This window comes from Perkinsus marinus (genome assembly GCF_000006405.1).
Source record: "Perkinsus marinus ATCC 50983 genomic scaffold scf_1104296929318, whole genome shotgun sequence".
In the NCBI taxonomy this organism is placed as follows: Eukaryota; Perkinsozoa; order Perkinsida; family Perkinsidae; genus Perkinsus; species Perkinsus marinus.
In genome coordinates this window covers 1,042,213-1,066,746 of record NW_003216498.1, presented here as the reverse complement: position 1 = coordinate 1,066,746, position 24,534 = coordinate 1,042,213, and the positions used below count along the sequence as shown (strand labels likewise).

General features: G+C 49.7%; 8 protein-coding genes across 8 annotated transcripts; 3 read left to right on the top strand and 5 right to left on the bottom strand.

Annotated features, from left to right (window-relative positions):
- Positions 1 to 991: 991 nt before the first annotated feature.
- Positions 992 to 2,727, top strand: Pmar_PMAR012670 (hypothetical protein; the record flags this gene model as incomplete). The annotated part of the gene is made up of 12 exons (XM_002787840.1): positions 992 to 1,108; positions 1,161 to 1,237; positions 1,287 to 1,417; positions 1,544 to 1,597; positions 1,645 to 1,724; positions 1,774 to 1,862; positions 1,911 to 1,989; positions 2,042 to 2,111; positions 2,161 to 2,231; positions 2,276 to 2,367; positions 2,415 to 2,517; positions 2,569 to 2,727. The coding sequence occupies 12 exons, from the start codon at positions 992 to 994 to the stop codon at positions 2,680 to 2,682; spliced, it is 1,077 nt and encodes a 358-aa protein (XP_002787886.1). The 3' UTR covers positions 2,683 to 2,727.
- A 1,297-nt stretch (positions 2,728 to 4,024) lies between these two features.
- On the bottom strand, positions 4,025 to 6,383 carry Pmar_PMAR012669 (Inosine-5'-monophosphate dehydrogenase, putative; the record flags this gene model as incomplete). Its single annotated transcript, XM_002787839.1, has 13 exons — positions 6,257 to 6,383; positions 5,983 to 6,209; positions 5,794 to 5,935; positions 5,661 to 5,743; positions 5,348 to 5,464; positions 5,140 to 5,298; positions 4,967 to 5,092; positions 4,825 to 4,920; positions 4,682 to 4,780; positions 4,516 to 4,633; positions 4,319 to 4,455; positions 4,127 to 4,263; positions 4,025 to 4,082 (listed from the first exon to the last, which is right to left on the bottom strand). The coding sequence occupies exons 1-13, from the start codon at positions 6,354 to 6,356 to the stop codon at positions 4,025 to 4,027; spliced, it is 1,599 nt and encodes a 532-aa protein (XP_002787885.1). The 5' UTR covers positions 6,357 to 6,383.
- Positions 6,384 to 6,438: 55 nt separating this feature from the next.
- On the bottom strand, positions 6,439 to 7,979 carry Pmar_PMAR012668 (hypothetical protein). The gene is made up of 8 exons (XM_002787838.1): positions 7,860 to 7,979; positions 7,741 to 7,797; positions 7,574 to 7,690; positions 7,411 to 7,526; positions 7,213 to 7,359; positions 7,034 to 7,165; positions 6,921 to 6,980; positions 6,439 to 6,872 (listed from the first exon to the last, which is right to left on the bottom strand). Exons 1-8 carry the CDS (start codon positions 7,963 to 7,965, stop codon positions 6,450 to 6,452), a joined length of 1,158 nt encoding a protein of 385 aa, XP_002787884.1. The 5' UTR covers positions 7,966 to 7,979; the 3' UTR covers positions 6,439 to 6,449.
- A 184-nt stretch (positions 7,980 to 8,163) lies between these two features.
- Pmar_PMAR012667 (DNA replication factor Cdt1, putative) lies at positions 8,164 to 10,963 on the bottom strand. Its single transcript, XM_002787837.1, has 19 exons — positions 10,863 to 10,963; positions 10,717 to 10,767; positions 10,565 to 10,671; positions 10,395 to 10,482; positions 10,285 to 10,354; positions 10,147 to 10,232; positions 10,002 to 10,099; positions 9,892 to 9,953; positions 9,749 to 9,851; positions 9,571 to 9,703; positions 9,432 to 9,523; positions 9,316 to 9,375; positions 9,146 to 9,269; positions 9,006 to 9,100; positions 8,873 to 8,956; positions 8,765 to 8,832; positions 8,618 to 8,719; positions 8,450 to 8,573; positions 8,164 to 8,408 (listed from the first exon to the last, which is right to left on the bottom strand). The coding sequence occupies exons 1-19, from the start codon at positions 10,954 to 10,956 to the stop codon at positions 8,247 to 8,249; spliced, it is 1,803 nt and encodes a 600-aa protein (XP_002787883.1). The 5' UTR covers positions 10,957 to 10,963; the 3' UTR covers positions 8,164 to 8,246.
- A 1,083-nt stretch (positions 10,964 to 12,046) lies between these two features.
- Positions 12,047 to 13,800, bottom strand: Pmar_PMAR012666 (conserved hypothetical protein). The gene is made up of 10 exons (XM_002787836.1): positions 13,700 to 13,800; positions 13,570 to 13,657; positions 13,290 to 13,347; positions 13,159 to 13,238; positions 13,013 to 13,104; positions 12,846 to 12,963; positions 12,683 to 12,779; positions 12,545 to 12,636; positions 12,399 to 12,501; positions 12,047 to 12,157 (listed from the first exon to the last, which is right to left on the bottom strand). The coding sequence occupies exons 1-10, from the start codon at positions 13,791 to 13,793 to the stop codon at positions 12,065 to 12,067; spliced, it is 915 nt and encodes a 304-aa protein (XP_002787882.1). The 5' UTR covers positions 13,794 to 13,800; the 3' UTR covers positions 12,047 to 12,064.
- Positions 13,801 to 15,945: 2,145 nt separating this feature from the next.
- On the bottom strand, positions 15,946 to 17,961 carry Pmar_PMAR012665 (hypothetical protein; the record flags this gene model as incomplete). Its single annotated transcript, XM_002787835.1, has 6 exons — positions 17,859 to 17,961; positions 17,708 to 17,767; positions 16,912 to 17,052; positions 16,495 to 16,816; positions 16,190 to 16,331; positions 15,946 to 16,142 (listed from the first exon to the last, which is right to left on the bottom strand). Exons 3-6 carry the CDS (start codon positions 17,013 to 17,015, stop codon positions 15,946 to 15,948), a joined length of 765 nt encoding a protein of 254 aa, XP_002787881.1. The 5' UTR covers positions 17,016 to 17,052; positions 17,708 to 17,767; positions 17,859 to 17,961.
- Positions 17,962 to 18,146: 185 nt separating this feature from the next.
- Positions 18,147 to 20,099, top strand: Pmar_PMAR012664 (6-phosphofructokinase, putative; the record flags this gene model as incomplete). Its single annotated transcript, XM_002787834.1, has 6 exons — positions 18,147 to 18,262; positions 18,421 to 18,527; positions 18,605 to 19,649; positions 19,704 to 19,844; positions 19,893 to 20,001; positions 20,049 to 20,099. 6 exons carry the CDS (start codon positions 18,147 to 18,149, stop codon positions 20,097 to 20,099), a joined length of 1,569 nt encoding a protein of 522 aa, XP_002787880.1.
- Positions 20,100 to 20,469: 370 nt separating this feature from the next.
- Positions 20,470 to 24,071, top strand: Pmar_PMAR012663 (6-phosphofructokinase, putative; the record flags this gene model as incomplete). Its single annotated transcript, XM_002787833.1, has 7 exons — positions 20,470 to 20,588; positions 22,154 to 22,260; positions 22,309 to 22,385; positions 22,436 to 23,384; positions 23,441 to 23,597; positions 23,646 to 23,754; positions 23,798 to 24,071. The coding sequence occupies 7 exons, from the start codon at positions 20,470 to 20,472 to the stop codon at positions 23,843 to 23,845; spliced, it is 1,566 nt and encodes a 521-aa protein (XP_002787879.1). The 3' UTR covers positions 23,846 to 24,071.
- Positions 24,072 to 24,534: the final 463 nt, after the last annotated feature.

Genomic DNA, 24,534 nt, shown 5'->3' with positions numbered 1-24,534 from the left:
GGTGATTACTATAAAGCCATGGGGACGATCGGACACTTCACTGCTTGCATGCAGTCTGGTACAAGGCAGGGGTGAGCGAGGCTGTACGGTGAAGGTTAGAGGGGACACATGTCATACGAATGATAGAAGGGTGATAAATGAGGTAGATGATGATGATGAGTGAATCCGGACATGCGTTTTCCCTTGTATGCTTGTTCGTGTTGTTGGAGGCTAGCGGAGCTTCATAATGCACTCGGGTCATTTAGAGCGAATTATCTTTCACATTGTGATTCTTGTCACAATCTTATCTTTAAAGATTTTGAACGCGGTGAAGTAGCCAATTTAATGCTAAATGGGCGGGTATACTCACTAAACATTGAAAGCTCCATGCGATGCGTTCCTAACAATTATATGCGCAGGAAACTGTTTTCCAATGGAAAATATCGAGCCTGGAACTCTCCGCCAGGCGAGCACGGCAGACGGTACAAACACATCAAGTTTTTGACCGACGTTTGATTGACACATGGCATGACGTTGGTGATACGTATGGAGCTGGATTGAGCATCGTCGTCTTAGAAAGTACTTGCATAATTTTGCTACAGGGTGAAGTGGATCAGCTCCGGCTCACAGCGCAGGCAGCTCATTATGAGCAACGACAGGCTATCGCGTGGATAGAGGAGATAACCAACGCTCGAAGGATCGTCTAGATCGGCCTCTGAGGAGCTCTTGAGAAAGGTGGGTTTAAGGATGTCATCAGCAGCAGCATGCTGGGGAGTATCGAAATTGAGAGACCTAGCGGAGGTCCCGGGTTCGATTCCAGGGGAGGGGAAGATGGAAAATCCATCCTAAAGTTGATAGGGGAGGCAGCTTAAGAGGCTGGGTTTTTTCTAACTTTTGAGTGGTAGTTTCTCTGTACCATAATACGTTATCTCCACTGCGCATTATGCCGAGGATCTTGTGTTGCTGGAGGAGTGGTATGAGGCTGATAATTATAGTGGTCATTTATTGTGGAATGGTGAGGTCTACAGCGGCTGTTCAACGTGGTCATCCTGAGAGTAAAACAGAGAAGAGGAGACGTCTGAGATCGTTGGGCCTTCTGGTCGGCCTCATCTATGCTTGCGGACTATTGGTAACGTTGGAAGTCGGAAGCTCCTCTCGCTGGACAACGAACGTCCCATCAGGTCACCACCGTCGCTCCGCTGTGGCTGTTTGGCTCCGATAACGATTCCGATTGGTCTCGTCCGGAAATGGTCAGCAGGTAGGCTTTCATCGCTTGGGCGCCTCCATCATATTTTGGTTATGTTCAGTTCCTCCGTTGGTGGGGAAGTATCAGGAGAGCTCAGGGATTTCCTCAATGACCCTCTAGTCAACACAGACCGTGAGCAAACCTGGCAGCACCGATACAGCCATAAACAGCTTGGTGATCTCACGCTTACTGGTGAGTACCTGTTCCTCTACCCTTGCTCTTATTCCCCTGTACTTTCGACTGAGCATCGATAGATTCCAATTGACTTGTTCTCTCCCTACTGCTTGTGATGTTGTTGAATACTCGTTGTTCTGCTAGGTAATGGCAAGGACGCGTGGGCGGCCGACTACCTCTATAATTTGCCTGGCAAAGGTAAGATTGATGCCTGTGGTCCTTCCATATTTTCTGCTATCATTCAGGACTTGGCGCCATTGAGGGTGCCCTCAACAGTGATCAGCAGCTCGCTCTTCAGTACTCCAATACAGTTCCAGATGGCACAGTAGGCGGCCTTGTAGCGTTGAATCGCGAGCATTATCATCATCACTTAGTTGGCCGGTACCGCGGGCTGGTCTAGCAACGACGGATACTTCGGGAAGCTATCTAAGCTGTGGAACGGCGGTAACGGCAAGGCTGCGAGGTGACACAGTAGCCGATTGGTGATATTTGATGTCCCTTGTGATGATAGGTACGACATCACTGGTAGTACCAACGACGGACAGCTAAAACACCGACTTCAAGCTCAGTGGGTGAGGGACAATGACAGAGTAATGATGACAGTAGGATCGTGATGAGAAAATATGTGTCCACATTGTTCAGGCGGAGGCGGGTATCCAGGCCCCTATTGCGAATCCCTACGGCTTCCTGTCCAAGGGCGGTGCGGAGAAATGTAAATGTGTTACGCCGTTGTATTTCATCGGTATTGATGCTTTCCTTAGTTGATCCCGATTGGTATACCTCTTATAGTCGTTCCATCATTGATGGTGGTTACGACTCGAAGAAGCCATTCGTAGGTTTAGTCTCGAACTCTTCGGTTGATTCCTCCCTGGTCAGGGCATAGAGGGAGGCGCTCGTCTTTCTTCTGGTGGCGAATTGGAGGGACGTCTCACTGCACGAGCCAAGCCAGTCGATAGCGTCGATGCCTTGTAAGAGTCGTTGCCCATCCTTTATCTCGTTGAGGGGTCGACTGTAGGTACCGCGTCAGTGCGCGAACTCGCCCTGATAGTTCGAAGGGCTTGTGGGGTTGGTTGACTGGACTCGGAAAATCTCCTGTAGAATTGGAGCACAACGCGCAAGTAGTGGGATCTGCAGTTCTGCATCATCTCGGCCATTAGAAACCCTGACAGGTACAATACTCAAACGGACCAGGGAGTGTGATGTATGCGAACTACGAGAAACGCGATGCTTCCCCTGGGCACTTACGTCTAGGCTATGCTATGAGCAGTGATGATTACCAGTAATTCGTGGAGGTATTGATCGAAATATGGACTCAGAAGTGCACCAATTGGGATGGATATTTTGCTGCGGTTTCCTCCGATTTGATCTGGTCCGTGTTAGTCAGTGTAAAGGGAAACATTCAAGTAGGGGTGTGGGTATTCAAGTGATTTCAGCTGTCAGGAAGTTACCCTAGCTTTGTGGGAACGTCTCTGCCATGTATGGTAGTAGCTCTCCCTTGTACCGCAGCCTCATCTCTCGATATTAGTGGTGAACAGGCTGATAGACGGCAGCGTAATCCCATCAGAAGATGGTGAATCGCGCTGTGTATGGGAGACAATTCAATTGTGTGATGGCTTTGTCATACCACAACTCCTGTGACCTACCGTGCTTTGTATGATATGACTGTGTTGTGTACAGTTTTAGCTGGACCCCTTCGGGGGTATCCGATAAAATTGGAACGATACAGAGAAGATTAGCATGGCCCCTGCGCAAGGATGACACGCACAAATCGAGAAGTGTAAAAAGTTTTTTCACTTCTGCCTATTTCTCAAGTCATTATCGCCTCGTCACACTCGCCGCGTGTCACTCGATATGCCTGATCGCGAGCCACCATTTGTTTTCAATCCTTCGAGTGTCAGCTATGGGCCATGGAGCGACCGAATAGAAAGTCGTCGATTAGCATGTCTAACCGCTCGACACTCGATAAATGACGGCGACGACGCGCGAGTAACCAAGGGGCGCACGCGTGCAAAATTCGCATTGCTATTAGAAGTATAGATTTTTCAAGATTATCAATGCCGCAATTGTGCTTCCATTCACTAATGACTCACTGAAACCTCTGATCTGCGAGTTTGGGAGGGGCAGTGGCCAAAAACCACACCACGGAATCCGTGCACCACGTCCGTGATTCGTAGCTTTCGGCAAGTGCAAGGAATTTAACCTCTCGTGACTGGTCTTTAAACGCAGAGCATACCGGAGGTAAACAACTGCCTCTCGGCCGGGAAGAAAGAGAAGGAAAGGTGTGATGCCTCGTACAATGACACGAACTAGCTCGAATTCCTCGCTGAGGCCAACACATTCTGCACTGATGGAGCCACACAATCAGGAAGATAAGAAGTGACCCGACGCCTTCTACTCCCGAACAAAAAGTCCCCAACAACGATATTCCTAGATACTGATTGTCTGCTCTCGTTGGCTGATGATTATTGATTGACCCACCGCTAGGGGTATGTGGAAGGAAACAACCCTCCGTATCGAGGAGAAGTTTATATAATGAACATTTATAGTCACTCTCACTGAGACTGAACACAACCACGCAATCTATACTGTGGCGAAACGTTTTGGCGATGCCAATGGTATTTACGTTCACGCAACAGCCGAACAGGCAAATCCACCAGAGCGATTGCTTGAGTTGTTAGAGAACCTGAAACACACACCTGGTTACTGGCAGAACAGCGTGCTCCGTACTTTAACATAGAGTGAACGCCACCTTCCTTGATAGCACTTCCAGTTTGGGCCTCAAATCTGAGCTCTCCACTGACGTTAGCGGCGTGGAGCTCGGGCACACTCTGAGCGCCCACATAAGCCATACCTTGCTTCACACCCTGGAGGAGACACAGAATGAGCGAGGCAAGCAGCCTGATAACAACCGTTGTATACCTCCATGATGTATGGGATGAGGCTGGTGACACTTCCCTTATCAACAACAGCTCCACTCACTCCCTGTGCGACCTTGATGTTGGCGGACTCAGCGAAATAACGCTCACCGGAACGATTCTGCATGGCTTCTAGTGAGCCTGCACATCAGACAATACCAAATCTTAGGGTCCCACAGGGTACGGTATTGCGAGACTTACCCATTCCTCTGTATGTCTTCATCCTCACTCCATCATGCCAGAAGAACTCACCAGGGGTTTCCTCGGTGCCAGCAAAAAGAGATCCCACCATAGCCGCAGACGCACCAAGTGAGAGAGCCTGCACATCAACCTCAACCCTCCCGAGAATGGCAAGCAATTGTAATACCTTCATGATGTGACCAGAGGTTTGGATGCCTCCGTCAGCGATGCAAGGAACGTTGTATCGCTCCGCTGCGAACTTGCTTACATGATAGACAGCGGAACCCTAGAGTGCAACATTTATGCATAGGAAGCCACCACAGCACTTACCTGAGCACGGCCGACAGCGCACACCTCCTGGGTGGTGCAGATAGAGCCGCTACCCATCCCGATACGGATGCCATCGGCGCCGGCATCCAGAAGGGCCTGATACCACATATCATCAGAAGTTTACCGACTCATAGTGCACGACCTTAGCTTGTCGGACCGACACAACATTGCCAGCGATGATCTCCATGGTAGGAAAGTCGTGCTTGATCCTCTTGATGAAGTTAACTTGGTAGTCAGACCATCCCTGGGAAGAGTCAACTACGATCACCTGTACAGAGAGAATATAGAAACCATCACAGCAGATGAGTCTGTTACATCGACACCAGCTTCGATGAGCTGCTGAGCACGAGCCTCGTCGCATGGACGGGTACTGACGGCAGCCCCCACCATGAGCTGCTTGTTGGCATCCAACGTAGCATTGGGGTGGTTACGGGAAGACTTTAGATCTTGACGCGAGATCAAAGCCACGAGGTCCTACAGGAACGACGAGAATCATATCATCCACGCCACTATAGCGAATCACCCCATTCTTATTCACAATAGGGAGCTTGTTCTTCTTCGATTCCCTAATCCTGCGATGGGCCTCAGGAAGGGAGATGGGATCGCAGCCCACGACCAGCTTTTCGGCAGGCGTCATCACCTACAGCATATCAGTGTTGGAACATATGCTCGCTTTATAATTTTTTCGCAAGTTATAGAAATTTCCGGCCAGAAACTTTCCCAAATTCCCTCGGAATTTCCTCATTGTCACCAACACATGTAGTTGACCATGTACACATTCCCCCACACTCAAGCATATTGCTCATTCCACTGTCATCATTCAGCCAGCCCAATACCTCCGAGAGCTTGATGCTCCTGTCCTTCCTGAAGTCGATGTCGCGACTGGTGACCAGCCCCAACAGCTTGCTACCCATCGACCCTGAGTCAATGTAAGCCCAATGATTGGTATTCACCACTTCCATCACTCACCACTCTCTGTAACAGGCACAGTAGAGAATCCTCGAGTAGCCTTGATTTTGTCAACATCAGCAATGGTAGCATCCGGACCAAGAGTAATGGGGTCCATAATGAAGCCGTTCTTGAAGCGTTTCACGGCTCTCACCTCAGCGACCTATCATGAGACATGTGATTCGTCTCTGCTAAGAATCTCTCCTCCACCTGCTCCGCAATCTCATTGTTGTTATGGATGACGCCAAGACCGCCCATCTGTGCCACAGCGATGGCCATGTGATGCTCAGTGACTGTATCCATCGGGGAAGACACAATAGGAACAGCCAAGGAGATCTTCTTCGTGATCCTCGTCTTTACTGACACTTCGTCAACGTTAGTTTTCACATGACCGGGCATAAGAATGATGTCATCATAAGTGTAACCGGTCGTTGAAGCTGAAAAAAAACAAGTGTACACCCAACAAGCTGTATCCCAAGAGTACCGTTGAATAACTTGTCTGCGGCCATACCATCTTCCATCCAAGCTTCTTCCTCAGCCATTGGCTCTGTAGCGAGGGATTTGTGCTCTGTCGTGGCGGGCATTCAAATGTCAAGGAAATACGTCTACAGAGGAAAACCAACCGCTGCTCCGCTCCGCTAACAAAATGAGCATTGACTATTTTATAATTGGAAAATTCAAATGAGCACCTCGCCCGGATTTGTCGACGCCATCCGAGAAGGCACTGCAGGTACTGGTAGCTTCCTTTTCCCAAATGGTGCTTGAGTCCTCCACGCTACCTCATATCGAAGAACGAACGCCGCTTGTGCGAGTTCAGGATCAGCACCATCGAGACGCCTCAGGACTTTTTCCACCAACCCTATGGCGCCCGGATCCAGCGTTAGACCGCAAGTCATGAGGAACTCCATAGAGCCATAACACACACCCATCCTTTGCAAGACGACTTTGGAGTCCGACAAGTCACTGGTAGCAAGTCCCCGCAAAGCAGAGAGGAGCACTTGTGCTATGCCCGAAAGGTAGAGGTCAGTGAGCCGCTGTGAAGCTAGTTTCTTGCTGAGAATAAAATGGAGGAGCATCGCCGCACCGCCACGGAGATGAAACTAACAGGAGACAAACTCAGCGGCGTGGATGAGCCTTCCCATCACCACCTGTTCAGCAACCGTTGATTCCACTAGGACGGACTGAGAGACGCAGAGCGAGGTGCATATCTGAGCCACCACCAGTGTGCAGAGTAGAACTACTGCCCTCAACAAGTCAGTACAGCTATGAAGCACTTCCATGCAGCATCAGCACAGTCCTTCTCCACCTGGACTACCTTCGCCGTAAGAGTGTGTACCAACCTGAGATGCCCTAGGAGCAGATTCAGAGGTCCACACCGCTGATTAGACTGGACCTGGACCATGGAATGACTACACCATTGCTCTATGCTTCAATACATACCGATGAGGCCAGATCACGAATGATATGCCGTATGTACGGATCGGGATGCTTGAGGGCCTTCAGCTGCATGAGCACCATACTCTGGCTTGCTTCAGTGACATCAACCCGGTCCGATCCGCAAAAAGCATCGCGAACAAGTTCTACAACCTGATAGCATCGATATCGATAACCCCCCTCTGCCAAAATGAAAACCCCTACTTCCCTATAAGGAGACTCGATCCGCGGCTTTTTCACCAACGGTGGTAGACGATCCGGTAGCCGATCCCCTGTTCTAGTGACAGTCCTCGAGCTCGACGTTGAAGTCCAATCCTGGCCTACTGCACAGCGCTGGTGAGACCGAGCTCATTCAAGCAGGCAGTACCCTTCCGGATAGCCACTGTGATATCATATTCACTTTCATCCGGAATAGTCAGCGGTTTGTTGATCTCGTTTATCAAGCGGACGACCTCCTCATCCGACCCATGGGATCGGAGGTCCTCTGAAACACCGAGATTGCCCTGCGGAAGATGCCGCCGCCGGGTATCGAACCTTCGTCCACCCAGCCAAGATCCTCCATCAGCACAGCTTTGACTTGCTCCCCCGTAACTAAAGATCATAACTATGCATCGTCGACAAGGATAAGTCAAGATGTCCCCTCCCAGTATCACCATTCCTTCCTGTCTTCTCTATCAGTCCGCGTTCCGAGACCCTAATCGCGAGAGTGCGAGCCAGACGAAGTCCCACCTCCGTCATATCATCGTGGGAGGTAGCCATGTAGCACGACAACTGCTTTAAGCATCATGTAACTATATCGACGTCGAGAAACTCTACCCGAGCGAAACGAAACCATGTGTAGTTCGCGCGCGCCACATTGATCGATTTCTGAAAATTAGATGGAACTTCTCGTGTGCCTTAATCGACTCAACTCATCCTCAACATTGCCTGGAAATTACCCTTTCCCCGATAACATGCATCATCATTGGCAGAAGACATCTTGCTTCATTCTTAATAGCTATAGCTCGTTGGTTCAGTCACAAGAGATGACAGCACGTCGACTAACCACCAGTGGAGGATACTAGTCTTGGGCTCGTCGGGAGCTTCGACTGCCATTCAGCGTATTCAGTATTCAACGCATCCTTCTTCTCCTTGACCTTCCCAAGAACGGCCTTGGATTTCACCGACATGTCCATTACCATCATCTCAGTCTTACTGTCGATCTGTGGGTATCATGAAGCAAGTAGCCTACTCCACTCCCCACCTTGCTGTGTGCGATCTTGATCCACTCCGGCGCGAGGCCAGCCGTCTGCCGAAGGTAGTCCTCCATTACTCGAGCTCCCAGTGGCTTATATCTGCTCCCGCCGCCATTGGCCGACATGAAGTGCCTGGAGCTCGACCGGAAACAACCCAACAGTGCTTGAGCGTCTACTTCACCACGTCTTGCAACTTCATCGAGGGATGGCCTCTCATGAAGAACAACCGGCTGAGTTCGGCTATAATCGATGATAGAAGTTCGTAGAAGCTCAGTTGCCTGAGGCGCAAGTAGCCAGCCACCCCGAGGGCCACCATCCAGTACTCGCGCCATTTCAGATCCTCTTCATAAATCCGTGCATCCTCCTTCTCCTTCGCCTCCTTAGCCCGGACCTGCATCACTTTCCACCGCTGAGTTTGACGCAACACTTACCCTCTCTCTCATCTCCTGTCGTCTCTCTGCCGGTGTCTTGCTCGCTGATCGACTACGAATGTTCTCCCGAACGGACGGAGTACGCTGAAACACGAACAAGCAGTGCCAGCGAGGCGAGGGGGTTCAAGCTCACGGCTGGGGTCATGGGCTCCGACAGCTGTGGGAGGATAACCGGAACGAATGGAGATGAACTCAATTCGAGCCTCTCTCGCCGCCGCGCCCGAACACCTATATAGACCACCTCCCAAGCCTTAGCGACAAACATCAATCTACCAGAAAGCAGTACACTACAAGGTGTCTGGGGTGTCGCATCGGGGCTCGGCGTCCCTCGACCGCGTAGCACTGGTGTCGATTCGATTGGTGTAGAAGCCTCGAAAGGGTTGTGAGGCAGTGAGGCCTGCGCACCGTGTTCAACGCTGGTTCCGGAAAGCTCTAGGACTCACCTGGGGAACCGGCTCGGCCTCGTCAATAAGGAATTTCTTCGGGTCGCTACAGCGCCTTTCCTAGAAAGCAGCACCGATGCGATCAGCCAGCCACCCCGAACTTTCCGCGAACCAACCTGGTCTGCTAGAAGCTCTTCGAGCTTCGTCCGAACGACTTCAGCTCTCGCCAAGGCCTCTTTCGCATCGAGCCGTTTAGTGAGCACAACACCTGACAACCTCTCCCTCCCCCCGACCCGCCCTGGTCCCCATCCCCACCACTAGCGTCCTTCTGAACAACAACTAGACGCCTGAGTGGACTCGTCCCCATCGAATCAACTTCACATTCCTTCTCTCGCCACTCGAGGTCAAGGAGGCCACCAGCTGCGAAGACAACTTGAAGCAGTCTTCCCTAAAGCCCACCTCCAACCCGTGCCACTCCCTCTAATAGACTCACCTTGGCGAACCTCTTCCCGCTTGCTCGCTCCACACCAGCCTTGAGCTGCAGGTAGTAGGGCACTTGGCTGCGCACACGGAATAACGAGAGAACCTCATCGAGCCTGATTGGAAGGTATCCATCCCATCGTCATCATTTCCTACATTCTGAATTGATCTAATACAGTTTTGTAGTGGCTCGGCAGCGACCTCTTGACGGTGCTAACCTACACAGTGAAGTGAAAAATGCGAACACATAAGGCGGCCTTCATCACAGATGCCGGAGCCTGCTTCAATTCCTCAGGTATAGGCAACTTGGTCGTGACCCCAAAAGCAGGTACTGGCGAAGGAGGAAGCTGAGATGTCTTCGTATCTGCAGTGCGTGATAAGGATCACACCAGGAGCTGTAGTATGCATCACCATCATGCTTCTCCTCAGTGAACTCTTTGAACAGATTCTTCACTGGACCACGCTCAGCAGGGGAATCCCTCGGCAACGACTCGCGTCTGGAAACGGTTTTCCTTGAGGGCACATCCGCAGGCCTCTCGAGCCCACTACCCTTTCCCTCCCGTAGAGGCCAGGTCGAGCTGATCCACTACCTCCCCCATACTGACGCGAGTACCACAACCTGAGTCGACAAATGCGCCAGGGATGCTCCAACCCCATACTGCTGCGATTGGTCGCCATTGAAGCACGTCCCCTGGTCGACGGTCGGCCCCGTACCAAAGACTCTCGCTGTGAACCGATAAGGAGGCCCTAAGAGACACATTTTCACCAGACAGGAGACGAAACCATGCCGCTAGTATGCTCAATCGACTCGAGAAGAAGCGGCTCTCACATTGGAGTCACCCTTCAAAGATCCTCCCGGGCGTTTCGGTGTACCCGAATTGTGGCGTTTCGCCGACGGCCGAGAGCTCTTGGGAGTAGTAGGCAGTTCGGGATTCCCTACATCATCAGCTGCTCAAGTCTGATATCATCTCAGTCACTCACCGTCAGTGGGGCTCCCGAATAAGTTCTTCCTCGGCGTAGCACATAGAGGATCTGAATCAGGAGAAGTCGATTCCCGCTTCCTCTTCTGACTCGTAGACCGACCTAGTGAAGCATCCCGTACCGTCTAACTACCCTAGAAGACTCACCTCGGCTGACAGATGGGCTACTGCCATGCTCACTCCGCTTGAGTCGGCGTGACGACCTTGTAGAGCGGCTTCCAACCTTGGGTGTAGAGGACATAATCGAGTAAGCCAACGCAAGAGACACTAGATGACCGACCCTACAGGCATCAGATTCAACAGCAGCTTCTAATTAATTGACCAACACAAAAGAATCGAGTAGAGCTAAGAAGTGGCAATCCACATGCACCCATTATGTACATAGTTTGCCATCCAGAGTAGACGACCACCGGTCGGAAAACAGCATCAAAGTCCAGTGCAAACCTCAGTGACGGAAGACAGCTACGGGACCACTCCGTGGCAGAGTGAGACGGCAGCTGTGGTATTGACGAAAATTCAGATGCGCAGGTCAGTGATGGCAGAATAGTAAAACGTAGTCGACGAGACGCATCAGAAGGGAGCCAGCTACCTGACTGAAAGAAAGAATGAGAGGAGTCCATACGAGGGAGTAGAAACGAGTGGCTCGCCTCAGACCGTTTCAGAAACCAACGACCGTGGTTGTGACTGCAGCGCGCGCCCAAGACAAACCCTACTTAGGCAATGAGAGTCCCCACTATCAGTGCGAACATGATTTGATAACTGATGAACCGCTTCGAGCGAGGTTCGAGCGAGGGTGGCGCTTCGGCAAGGGGTGGTAGGTTATATCGGTGATAACGTCACATTCAGGGCCTCTTCCTCATGCTATTATTAACCCAACTTGGTAGCAGCCATACAATGCCAGGACTCTCGATCGCATCAACGGTCTCCCCAAAGTTCAGCAGCACGTCGAGCTCAGTACTAGTGAAGGCTAGGGTCAGAAAAAACTGGCAGTGACAAAGGACATCAGAAACCAACTTCGGACGCGGCAAAATACCTCAGCACACAAAGCGCGCTCGTGTTCATACCTATTACAAGCCAACTACGCAATACTACTGATTGACCCCTCTGAGTGAAAACCGCAGCCGAGCAGCAAATCATCGCGACCAAGCGATTTAACAATTGTTGATTTTACGTATTGCCGCCGCATTGACGAGAAACAATGGGATGAGATCAAAAAGGTCTTCAAAGACTACATAGAAGCCTCCCGAGGTTCAACACAAGGTGCCAACTTCTGCGCGCCAACAGAGACACCTCCTCTTCAATTGATACTATACAACTCAACAGCGGACGTGCAAAACTCGAGCCCTAACTTAGATCTTCAGGGCCCTAGTGCCCATCTCGCTGCCCTTGGGTCGGAGTAACGAGTCCCGGCTTATCTCCACCTTGTTGTGAGAACAGAAACCCTAAACGAAACCACCCAACAACTCCAAGCAGGAGACACTCTAAGGATCGCATTTCTTCTCCGGCAATTTCGGAAAATCAACATTTCTCGTTAACAGATGAGGGATTAGAGCTGAAGCTTTAGCGAAGCATAGATATACTGACTAGCTAGTCTATATAGAGTTGAAACTGTCATATTCGAAACCGTTACGGATATATGAGGGCGAGCGAGAAAATCACCACCCTCTCGAAAGTCCCCACTACCGTGCCGCCAGACTGCAAGTGTATAACGTCCTTCTTCAGATCCAACTTCTTACCAGTAACCGGACACCGGGGCTCAGGCGAATTCCGCACCAACTCGTCGAACCTGACCTTGCTATACCAGCCGATGCCACTTCTCCTATTACTACACTTTCTCGATAATGACCACGCCAGAGGGCCGCAATAATACACATTTCTGATGAGTGATAGGCTTCTTCGACACAGCACAACAATACATACCCTACAACCACAACATGTGTGTCCCACCTCTGCCCCCTTAGACTTACGGAATACTCAGTGTCTTTACCCTTCGCGTTGTTGGCCAACTCAAACTTAACCGGCACCAGATCCTTCAACCGCAACCTCTTACCCGTCATTGGGCATCTGAATAATGAGAACACTGAAAAACCGTAGAAGTCCGTACGCCCAGGCATACACCACCGTACCGACCTTGGGACCAGACTTTCAGGCTTCTTAACGTCTCCCTGGAACTCGGGCATCTCTTCAGCAGCCCAGAATGACTTCGCTCGAGCCTCGGTCTTGTTCTCCCATGGGATCGACACACCGACTATCATCACCAGAGCCCTCAGTAAGCGCATATACAAACAGTATATTACCAGATCGCGCTGCCTCGTCCTTGTTTCTCGACACACTACTAGACTCGCTCTGCTGCCCTAATTCGGACATAGTTGTCTGGAACTTCTGCGCCCTGAAGTAAGGCATACGCAGACAAATGGTGAACAGATAATGGTATTGGAATCACCGTTGAGCATCTTTTTGATGTTCCTTGAGATCCTCATATGCCTTCTTATTGGCCTCCTGCTGCTCGTATAGTCGCAGCTCCTGATCAAAATAAGGCTTCAGAAAAGCACACGCCTCACGCCCCCTTAGAACCTCCTTTATTCGGCTACGCTCCTTCACCAAATACTCCACGACGGTGGACTTGTCGTAACTGAAGAACAGTGCTGGAATATATGTTCACTTTCCTCAACTGAGCTTGGGATTTTCCTCACTAGTAATACAAGTTTACATACGAACTAGGGAAGAAACGTACAGAAACCAATGATAATTTCCCAAGATTTCCTCAAAATTTTCATATTGTGACCAACATATGTGGTTGACACTGCTGAAGGGCCTCGGTCCCGAGTCATATGCCCTATGAGAACATTCTTACATATAACCAGTCGTTGGTGAGGCCATAGGCTCCTTAGCAGGTCGAAGTGATATACAGCACATCCCAAACGGTAGCTGCGACTCGGCTCCTACAGGAACTTGTCACCAAAGGGTCTGCGGCCAGACCTCACCAATGCGCTCGGTCATCTGACCAAATCCACACTTCCTTCGCTCATCGCTAGTTATGAAGGCTCGGTCAGTTTGATTCTGTGAGTGACGGGTCATAATGTACAACAATGTAGCCGCTACGGAACTTAATTTCTCACGCGGGCCACCGTATTGCTCTGTCGGACTAGAATATTCTTGTTGCGTTGTGAAACGCAATTTTTACGTTCGAAGATACCAACTCCATCATTCGCCTCGGATAGCAACCAGACTGAGGGTTCACCATATAGAACTCTACAAAACAGCGCCGCGAGTGCAAGCGACATTAAAAGGGGATCACAAGCCGACCCGTGTATCGGGCGTGCCGGAGAAGTTAGTGGCGCGCGAAGAAGCTAGTGACAGACATGAGAAATTAGTGACGCATGATGGGTAATAGTTATCGAGTGCTATGGAAATGCTCGTTTGCTTAGTGGGTCACTCCGATGTAAACTGGAGCGGACAACATTCTCCGCCCGAGTTCAATCCGAGGGTCTGTCGTTTTCGCCACCTTCTCATACCAATTCTCAACTCGAGAATCTCGAGTTCCCCTGCTTTGGGATAGCGAGACCCAGCGTCATTGTCATTCCTGTACTCGATTCCACTCAGTGGCCCCTTATCTATGATCATCCATCTGAGCACGTCCGTAGCTTTGACAGCTGTGATATCTACACTACTCCACGGCTGTGATCCGAAAGTGAGCCCATCAATAACATGGCTGATTTCTCTCGGTAGATCAAGCCATGTATTTCTTCTCAGAACCAAACTTGTGTTTTCGAGGGCAAGGTCAAGGTGGACCTCTCAGCAACACTGGTGAGGAGCGCAGATTCTGTTATCTTCGAACTCCAGCAACTCCAATGCTCGAGGAATGAAACGTGAGTTTGGTCGTAACAGAGAGCCTCCATACCGCGGGGTCTTCAGATACACCCTGAACGACATAAGGGCTGCATTCAAAGCCAGCGATTGGGCGTATGCGCCCGTTGCGACAACGTGCGAGCAGTTGCTTGGCGACTCGAAAAACACTCTTGTGCAACTCGCGACTGAAGCGCATCTGACAGTGCTATGCCAGATAATGGAATCTGGTAACACACAAGCGTGGGCACCAGCTCTCGCGCGGCCCATCAATACAATTGATGCGGCCTCGGGTCCATTCATACAGAGTGGGGTTGGTGAATCAGTGAAGTCTGCACTTCCTCAAGGGCCATACAGTTCCAATAGACTTCGGAGTGTTATCCCCGGTGCAGCGACTTCACTCAGCCCCACGTAGTGTCATTCCATGTTGCACATTAGCATTCTTGATGCCAGTTGGAATTCCCGTGTTGTGTGATAAGTACCAGATAAGCTGCGGTATCGGTATGGGAGTAGTGTCGCAGAGGATTATTTACGTTCAATCAAGAATGTTTAAGGAAGTGTTCTTCTAATCCGGAACGACCTTGAGATTCTACGCCCACTCCCATGGGAGTTCGACAAGTGAACATATAAGAGTCACTGTGTTCGTCGAAAGGTTGAAACAAAGAATATTCAAGTTTGACACACCCTCAGAATTAACTTCCGAGAATGACAACACGCACTTCAAATTTGACCCGTTGCGAAAATATCAGATCCAAGAATGACACTCTCAAGTACCCGCATGCGTGACGCATGCCTCTCAAGTTGAGAGGGGGTAGGGGGAGGAGGGGAGGAAGTCTTGCGACGCTGAAAAGAACAAGATGATAATAAAACTGAATTTCAACTGCTTACAGTGAAGTATTGATTCATTGTCTTCTCTGGCGTACGTCTCCGTACGCCATCGATGAGCGGATAGAGTTTTACCTTCTGAAACAACAAAAACAACGTTCAGAGTATTAGTCCGATCCTCTCCCCTCGCCAACTGTAGTAATAATAGTAGTAGCAGTCTTACTATTATCCACCCCGCTAGTAGTGGTATCGTCAGCCCCAATAGTAGTAGTAGTAATAGCAGTCTTATTATTACCCACCCCGGTAGTAGTGGTATCGTCAACCCTAGTATAGTAGTCGTACGACATCATTTCACATGAAGTGTGTCAGCGACGACTCCAAAACTGACAAGCGCTGCGAGGTCTAGTATAATCACGTTGTAGAACATGCGTATCCGGCGAGGTCTCCTTCTGGGGTATTTCCTCAGTTGCACACTGCACTGCTACCACTCAATCAAATGTGCCTCTCGGCCAATTTACCAACTTTATGAGAAAAGCACACATCAGCTAGTGGAAACTAATTATGATGATGTGATTTTGTCCTTGAATCTCGACATCATTGACATGACAGTACGACCAGCCTGGTCCGCGATTCGAGAGTTACAGCCGTACTTCTCAACTAACATTGTGGCGATGCTGATATGATTCCCATCGAGTGCAACATGGGCAGCAGTTTCCCCCAACAGGTTCCTCCGATTCACCAAAGCCTTCATAGTATCTGCGATTAATATCCGAGTCCCGAAGCCGTGGACGTCTTGAACATGCCTCCGTCATCCAATGCAGCCATTAATCGTTGTACTAGAAGTGAATGACCAAATCGGGATGCAACGTGGAGAGCAGTATCTCCCGGAGGCGTAGACCACTTCACCAGCGCTGGCATGGAGTGACTATCCAGGACCATGCAGACCTACAGAGTTGGAAGAGCGAATGATTGGTAATCAATTTCAGCTTGTCGGAACTAAACTGACCGGAGCTGAGATGGAATAGACTTTTCTAATCAATTCACAGAGTTGTTGCGGATGAATACTTTCAGATTACCGACTACAAAACTGATCCCCCAGAGTTCCTACACATGCTGCCATTTCCGCTGTAACCATCTGAACCGCAAGAGCGCTCTCAACGGCTCTAACTCTGTCGACAGTGCTCAGGCGATCCCCGATTCGCTTCAGGATACGCCTCAGAGACCCCTCATCTCCACGGGTAACCAACCTCGTTAAAATACTACTATTCGCACTTTCCCGTTCACAACTCGCCATTGGAAACGCTGACCGCCGATGCGTGGAGCATTGACCGCGTTGCTTAGCTGCAAACTCTTTTAGGCATATCGGGTCGACTCGCAAGAGAAGATCCTTGCGACAATTCGTTGGGTAGAAACGACGTTGCAAATGGCCACTGAGAAGAACAGCCTATATCAATTTACATCCGATCTGACATGCATCGAGAGCCATGTGGTGGAATTCCAAGTGTCAGACGCACACGGATCTCACCCTTTCAATAACTTAGTAATCTTCTCCTTCCGAAAACGCCAATCAGAGCGAGCTAGAGCGGCTACTATAAGCCGATAGTTACTCGGTTCGATCGAGAGAGCCATCGAACACGTTGTTCCGGCCTGAGGCCTCACTCGATGCCTGAATACAGTCCTCGTGGACACATCTAGCCGACACTAGAGGGCTCGGAAGCGTACGTAGTAGTGACGAGATGACAAGGACATTTCACACCTTCGAAGGCCAATTCCGCCTTTGCTAAGGCCAACTCCCCAGACTGGGTGGCTGGGCCACACAGACGCGCCCCATCACAATCGATTCCACAGTAGCATGAGGCGGAAATATCAGTGTCATCGGCACGACAGATGCAACTCCAATTTCCACGAGGTACGGTAATAAGTTTCGTTGTTGGAAGATTGATTTTGCTCGAGGAGCGGGTATGTAATCTCCGGAGTAGCATCTTTTTCCCAGTGGCGAGGTGCCACTTAATACACACCAGAATTTCTTCTAACGAATTAGTACGTCGGACTGGGGTGTCTCCAGTGGAGTCCCAGGATGGAGAGTCTGCCCTCGAACTGTTCGAGCGACATTGATTGCCATAATTCGTTAAAAGTGGTGCTACTTCTGTCGAGATAGCGACAGCAACTAGCGTGGGAGGCTACCCCACAGCAGCTAAGACCCGGCAAGTTTATTATGAACTGGACCCTTCGACAAACGTATATTCCGTAAGCCTTTCCAAGACGAAAATTCAATTGCCATAACGGTGATAGGAAGAGCCCTAGATCGCCCCGGAGCTTGCCTGCCAGCCTCCAAATACCTTCGCCACAAAGCCACGTTATCTCGGGATAAACAGCTGTAACTGAAACACGAATCCAATCGAACTTACACCGCGAGAATGTGGATAAGCCAATACCACTCCACGCGCAACTTATTTGGTTGGCCTGTCCTACCTGTGGATGCACGTATATGAGAGAGCTAGGGTATCATCTGCAATTAGAAACAGCGTTATAATGGAGAACACCTCTTCCGAGAGGCTTACAATACCAATAGTCATCTCGATCTTTGACGAGCGACAGAGCAGCGGTATCTTGAAAACTTGCTACCTTACACTTACTCAGCGCCGGTCTACCTGTTAGGCGACCTTAGCTTGGTGGAGCTGTGAGCATCTTGGTGGCCTCTCGTTGCCGTTGAATTAACACTTGAGCTTTTTGGTAGGACGTTGTTTAGTCTGCTTCTAAATGCCGTCGGATTCTAAGAACAACTACGCTGCTGTAGCCGCTGCTGCTGCCACCACTGCCGTTGCGGCTGGTGCTGCTAGTTATGCCGCCTACAAGAAGATGCAGGGATTAGGCAAGTAATACGGGATTATTTCCTTCGGCTCTTGAGTGTCCTTTTTTGTCCGAAGGCTTAGAAAACACCTCTGGATCCTCACGCTGAAACGTTGAGTTCTAGTCGGGTTTTTGATCCCCATTGAACACTGCAGTTGTCGTGATTCCATTGTTTTCACTTCAGGACCGTCACGGAGCTCCGAGGGAACGTGTCTCGTTTGGAAGAGGAGAACTCTCATCTCAGTCGGCCTGTTATGGGCAGTATGACTGGGGATGATATCTTGCTCCCTGGTAAGAATAGCATCGGGAGTCTTCTGGTCCCACTCTGGTAAATTACTAGAAGAATAGTATTGTTGTTATCACCTCAGGTGAGAGCCTGACTTACTTGAAGCCTTCCAATTTGGCTGAGAGGTTCGGTAAGAAGGAGCATGCGACTCCCCTCATTCAGAAGTACGAGGGACAGTTGCAGGACTTCCAAGACGAGAACTCGATCGTCACCCAGACTATCTGGCGTAACAAGGACGAGCACCACAAGCAGTTCTTACGCTACCTTCGTGCGGGCCCTCGTGAGAAGATTTATTTCAACCCCAAGGAAGTTACTGCCGCCATTGTTACCTGTGGTGGTCTCTGCCCAGGTCTCAATAATGTAATTCGGGGTCTTACACAGATGCTGGACGAGTATGGTGTTCCCACCATTTACGGTGTTAAGGACGGTTACAAGGGCTTCGCCAGGGATAACTGCTGGGTTAAACTTGATTCCAAGAAGGTCGAGACCATTCATAGGATGGGTGGTAGCGTATTAGTTTGCAATCGGGGTAATGACGATATTGACGTCATGGCTGAGGCTATCATGAGGAAGGGTGTGAACATGTTGTTCATCGTTGGTGGTGATGGTACCCACAGAGGTGCCGATAAAATACAACAGTATATGGTTAAGGCTAACTATGAGTGTTCCGTCGTTGGCATCCCCAAAACTATTGATAACGATATCCCCGTTATTGACGATTCCTTTGGTTTCGCAACTGCTGTGAGCGAAGCCGTCCGCGCCATCGAGGCAGGTTATGTTGAGGCTACTGGTGCTCCTAACTGCATCGGTCTGGTCAAGTTGATGGGACGTAACTCTGGATTTGTTGTCCTTCATGCTGTCTGTGCTGCGGCTACTGTCGATGTTGCTCTTCTCCCCGAGATGGATATTAGTCTCCCTAAGCTCCTCGACCACATCAAGCAGAAGATCGATAAGGATGGTCACATCGTGGTCGTCGTTGCCGAGGGATGCGGCGCTACTCTCATGCAGGCCGATCCGACCCTCAAGGATGCTGGTGGAAACATCAAGCTACCCGACGTAGGTGTCTACCTCAAGGATAAGATTCTGGAGTATGCCAAGGCCAACGGCCGTAATGATTGGACTGTCAAGTAACACCTGGGGCTGAGCACTCATATTCGAGACTATATTGGTGTCACTTGTAGGTACATCGATCCTACTTACATGATCCGTGCTGTTCCTGCAAATTCTGGTGACTCTACTTACTGTCACGTACTTGCCCATAATGCTGTTCATGGCGCTATGGCCGGTTACACGGGTTTCTCTTGTGGCAAGTGTGATCAAAGGTAAGGAAATCGAAATTACACTGACTTAGCGATCCCTGCTTTCCTAAGATACGTTATGCTGCCGTTCAAGGCTCTTACGGGTCGCCCTCCTCGCCAAGTTAACACGGCAGGTCGATGGTTCGCCAGGATGATCATGTTCACTGGTCAGCCCAGCTTCGTAATACTATTCGTCGGCATCCTCCTTATTTACTGCTATTCCTTCAGCTCCCCAAAGGGCACATTCCACGTCACAGCTCCGAGCTAATAACGCACTAAAATGACCGCGTGGACGGCATCTTGAGTAGAGGACTCGGTGCCATTCCTTTGTACAGAACAGTCGCTAATGCGAGTAAGAGTTCTTTTCCGCGCAAACATTGTCTATTGTTGCGTTCATAAGCTTTTAACGGAACTGGGAAAGATCGGTCGGGGTCAATAGGCATCGTGTAGACACGTGGAAACTCTTCTTCTAGTATTGAATACGTTCAACGGGCGTCGGAGAACTGCTCTTGGTTGAGAATGTATTATGATAAAGCTCATGGTACGCAGATAGTTAGAGGAGTGCTCTCTATGGTCTGTATGGTTTTGTAGATTGAGCAGCCGATGGTTCGGTAGAGAGGTTCGCCGCTTGTGTTGTAGGCCGTTTTCTATGTCTGGTGACTCTAAGTCTCCTTCTTTCACTGCGGCTGCTGTTGCCGCAGCGGCAACTGCTGTCACGGTCGGTACTGTGGCTGGCGTGATGTACAAGAAAATCATGGGATATGAAAGGTAGGCGAGGAGAGGGAACGCTGTGGTCTTCACATGCAGGAGAATACCTCATACGGGTGGGTCAATATGGATGATGTTCCATATCCGAGTTCTGAATATCTGGGCCGGCGTGCGGATCCTGATCCGCGCGTGATCCTGAGAAAAAAATCACGAAATGAGATTGACATGATGATTCAATGGCATGAACCAGCTATTTTTACTCAGATCAACAACATTGGAATCATGGTGCAAAATCTTAGCTCATTCTCGTGATCCGTGGATCACAGCAATCATGGTCCTGTCAGTTTTTGAACGCGATCGTAGATCACCGATCAGCAGGGGAGTTGAGTGATCCGATCACTTAACAACTAGTAAGGCGCACGATCGGGGATCGCCGCGATCCTTGATCGCGCAGGAGCGCTATCCAGGAATCGAACGCTGACGACATGAATAATAGCCAGTCGCTCATCCGATTCGCCAATTATCCTCCCAATAATATTGTGCAATAACTAAGTGGAGTTACAAGACATGCGTCTCTAGCGAGGAAAAATATGCTTCGCTTCCATCTTCCTCGACGAGAAGAAGGAAACTCGGAAGATATTGAGAGGCAATCCTGAGTTTTAGACGAAAACCCAAGATTGCCTCTCAGTGAATGTACCATATGGTTACTACCATCTAGCAATTGCTAAAACAGATGGTAGTAAACATATAGTTACAGTGTAACTGTTATAAATTTTTCGCTTAAATTGTAGCCTTAAAATAGGTTTCACGAACGGCCATCGTGTCGTATTGCATTCTCCGAATGTACCTCGTACATAGTAAGGACTCGGTACTACAGAGGCTAGGGACGAATTCGTGAATCTCCTCAGTTGCTGACGCTCAGTACGCACTTGCGAGTAAGTCTCTCATAGAGACTCTCTATACCACAAAATATGAATGTTGCACTTTGGAGGGATCGAGATCACGGATCACGAGTAGTTAAACGCAGCAAAAATGCCTCGTTATAGGATGACCGTATAATACGGTCCGTATTCTTACACGCAGAGTATCACTGATTCGTAAACTGATCCTTTCGATGGGTCAAGAGCTTGATCTAATGCTTGATCCGGACCGAGGAATGATCCCTCGGGACGAAATGGGTCACAGATCATTCTCAAGACGTCTGAGGGTTTGTCAACTCGGTGATCTTTGGATCACGGATCAAGTTTTTCATCAAGGGCCATGGATCAGGATCAAAAATGAGGATCACGCGAGATCCAAATCACAGATCAGGGATCAGTAGCAAAGTTGAGGGATCAAGATCAACAGTCAAGGATGAGGATCGAAGATCACGGATCAAGATCAAGAATCACAGATCTGACTCACGCATCTCGGATCACGAAGGATTTGGCTCAGGCGTGAATACCAACGAGTGATGTAGATCATGTGCTCTTTCTGTGGATCAGGATCCGCATACAGACTCTGATTCCCGATCAGTGATCGGAGTGGAATCGACGTGTGATCGAAGTTCAGTTTCGATAATTTTGGAAATTGTCAGCTAACTGATTGATGGTGACTCGCTTTTAGTGGGTTGTCATGTTACACAGGTTAGTATCGGAATTGCGACAGCACATTGCCGATTCCCAAGAAGAAACCACACGGCTCACTCGACCTGTCGTGGGTAGTTTGTCAGACGAAGACATACTCCTCCCAGGTGACTATGGTACATGCACTGGATACGCTATAGCGAATGTACGTTTAGGTGAAAGCTTAACCTACCTCAAACCTACACATCTTTCTACTCGTTTTGGTAACAAGGCCTACGAGACTCCTCTCATTGTAGCGCTATTATCTCGATTCACCCCGTACGCTGCCTCTTTGAACCTCAGGAAGAGTACGAGGGACAGTTGAAGGATTTCCAAGATGAGAACTCAATCGTTACTCAAACCATCTGGCGTAACAAAGACGAGCACAACAAGCGGTTTTTGCGCTACCTTCGTGCGGGTCCTCGTGAGAAGGTTTACTTCAACCCCAAGGAAGTTACTGCCGCCATTGTCACCTGTGGTGGTCTCTGCCCAGGTCTCAATAATGTGATCCGAGGCCTTGTCCAGATGCTCGAGGAATACTATGTCCCCACCATCTATGGCGTGAAAAACGGTTACAAGGGCTTCGCCAGGGATAACTGCTGGGTTAAACTTGATTCCAAGAAGGTCGAGACCATTCATAGGATGGGTGGTAGCGTATTGGTCTCTAATCGCGGTAATGACGATATTGACGTCATGGCTGAGGCTATCATGAGGAAGGGTGTGAACATGTTGTTCATCGTTGGTGGTGATGGTACCCACAGAGGTGCCGATAAGATACAACAGTATATGGTTAAGACTAACTATGAGTGTTCCGTCGTGGGCATCCCCAAAACTATTGATAACGATATCCCTCTCATAGATGGCTCTTTCGGTTTCACTACTGCAGTCGACGAAGCTGTCCGCGCTATTGAGGCCGCTTATGTTGAGGCTACTGGTGCTCCTAACTGCATCGGTCTGGTCAAGTTGATGGGACGTAACTCTGGATTTGTTGTCCTTCATGCTGTCTGTGCTGCGGCTACTGTCGATGTTGCTCTCCTCCCCGAGATGGATATTAGTCTCCCCAAGCTCCTCGACCACATCAAGCAGAAGATCGATAAGGATGGTCACATCGTGGTCGTCGTTGCCGAGGGATGCGGTGCTACCCTCATGCAGGCCGATCCGACCCTCAAGGATGCTGGTGGAAACATTAAGCTACCCGACGTAGGTATCTACCTCAAAGATAAGATCTCGAAGTATGCCAAGGCCAACGCCTGTAATGACTGGACCATAAAGTAACAGTTTGAGCACCTTCGCTTTCGCTCTGTTGAGCCTCGGTGAGTGCTAGGTACATCGATCCTACTTACATGATCCGTGCTGTTCCTGCCAACCCTGGTGACTCTACTTACTGTCAAGTACTTGCACATAACGCCGTTCACGGCGCTATGGCTGGTTACACTGGATTCTCTTGTGGCAAGTGTGACCAAAGGTAACACGTTCACACTCCCACCGACCTTGTGGTTTCTGTTATCTTTAGATACGTTATGCTGCCGTTCAAGGCCATCACAGGTCATCCTCCTCGCCAAGTTAACACGGCAGGCAGATGGTTCGCTAGGATGATCATGTTTACTGGTCAGCCCAACTTCGTAAGCCGGTTTGCCTGTTCGTGCTTGTTATTATTCCTTTCAGCTCCCCCCGGGACATATTCCGCGTCATAGCTCGTCTCTCCAGATCTGAGCTGGTGTGCCTCGGGAACCGAGCCCACAGAACACTGGTGGATTTATTCTTCATGCGATTTGCAAAGGTCTGCATTATTATCACTAGCATAGCAGTTCGTTTATTCACATACCTGAACAGGAGTATTACACGAGAGGCTACATTTGTATTGTAGTCATAAACATGAGTTGGTCACTGCCTCAACAACTGTTCAATTTTTCCTAACGCGAATATGCGTTTCTGCCACATCAGTCGGAAATATTGAGTTTCAGTATCGGTTCAAGGGGTGGAGTAGATGAGGAAGATTACAGTCGCAGTATTTTACATAGGAATACTATGTGACTGAATCAGTGTTGGCAATGGTTAGAACGACATAGATAATACCCCTTTATCTTGGGCGCGCCGCAAATCTCCTCCGCCTGATCACAAACTTTCTTCTTCGGGCTATGAATCTTTGCTCTCTCGGGCCAGAAGCCCTGTTTTCAAGGCGGGTCTTTGAGTGCAAAATCCCAACCGGTCAGCAATCTCAGCAGCTACTGTGTTGGATGGCAGAGATCATGTGTTATTCATTCCCATTCTGATGTACCGCAACGGTGATGCTCTATATGCTGGGAACCTCCGCCCCCTGCTGAGTTGTCGCCTGCGGTGACATGCATCCGAATTCCCCGTCATCTATCCGTACGTTGTGGAACCCTCATCAATGACATTCG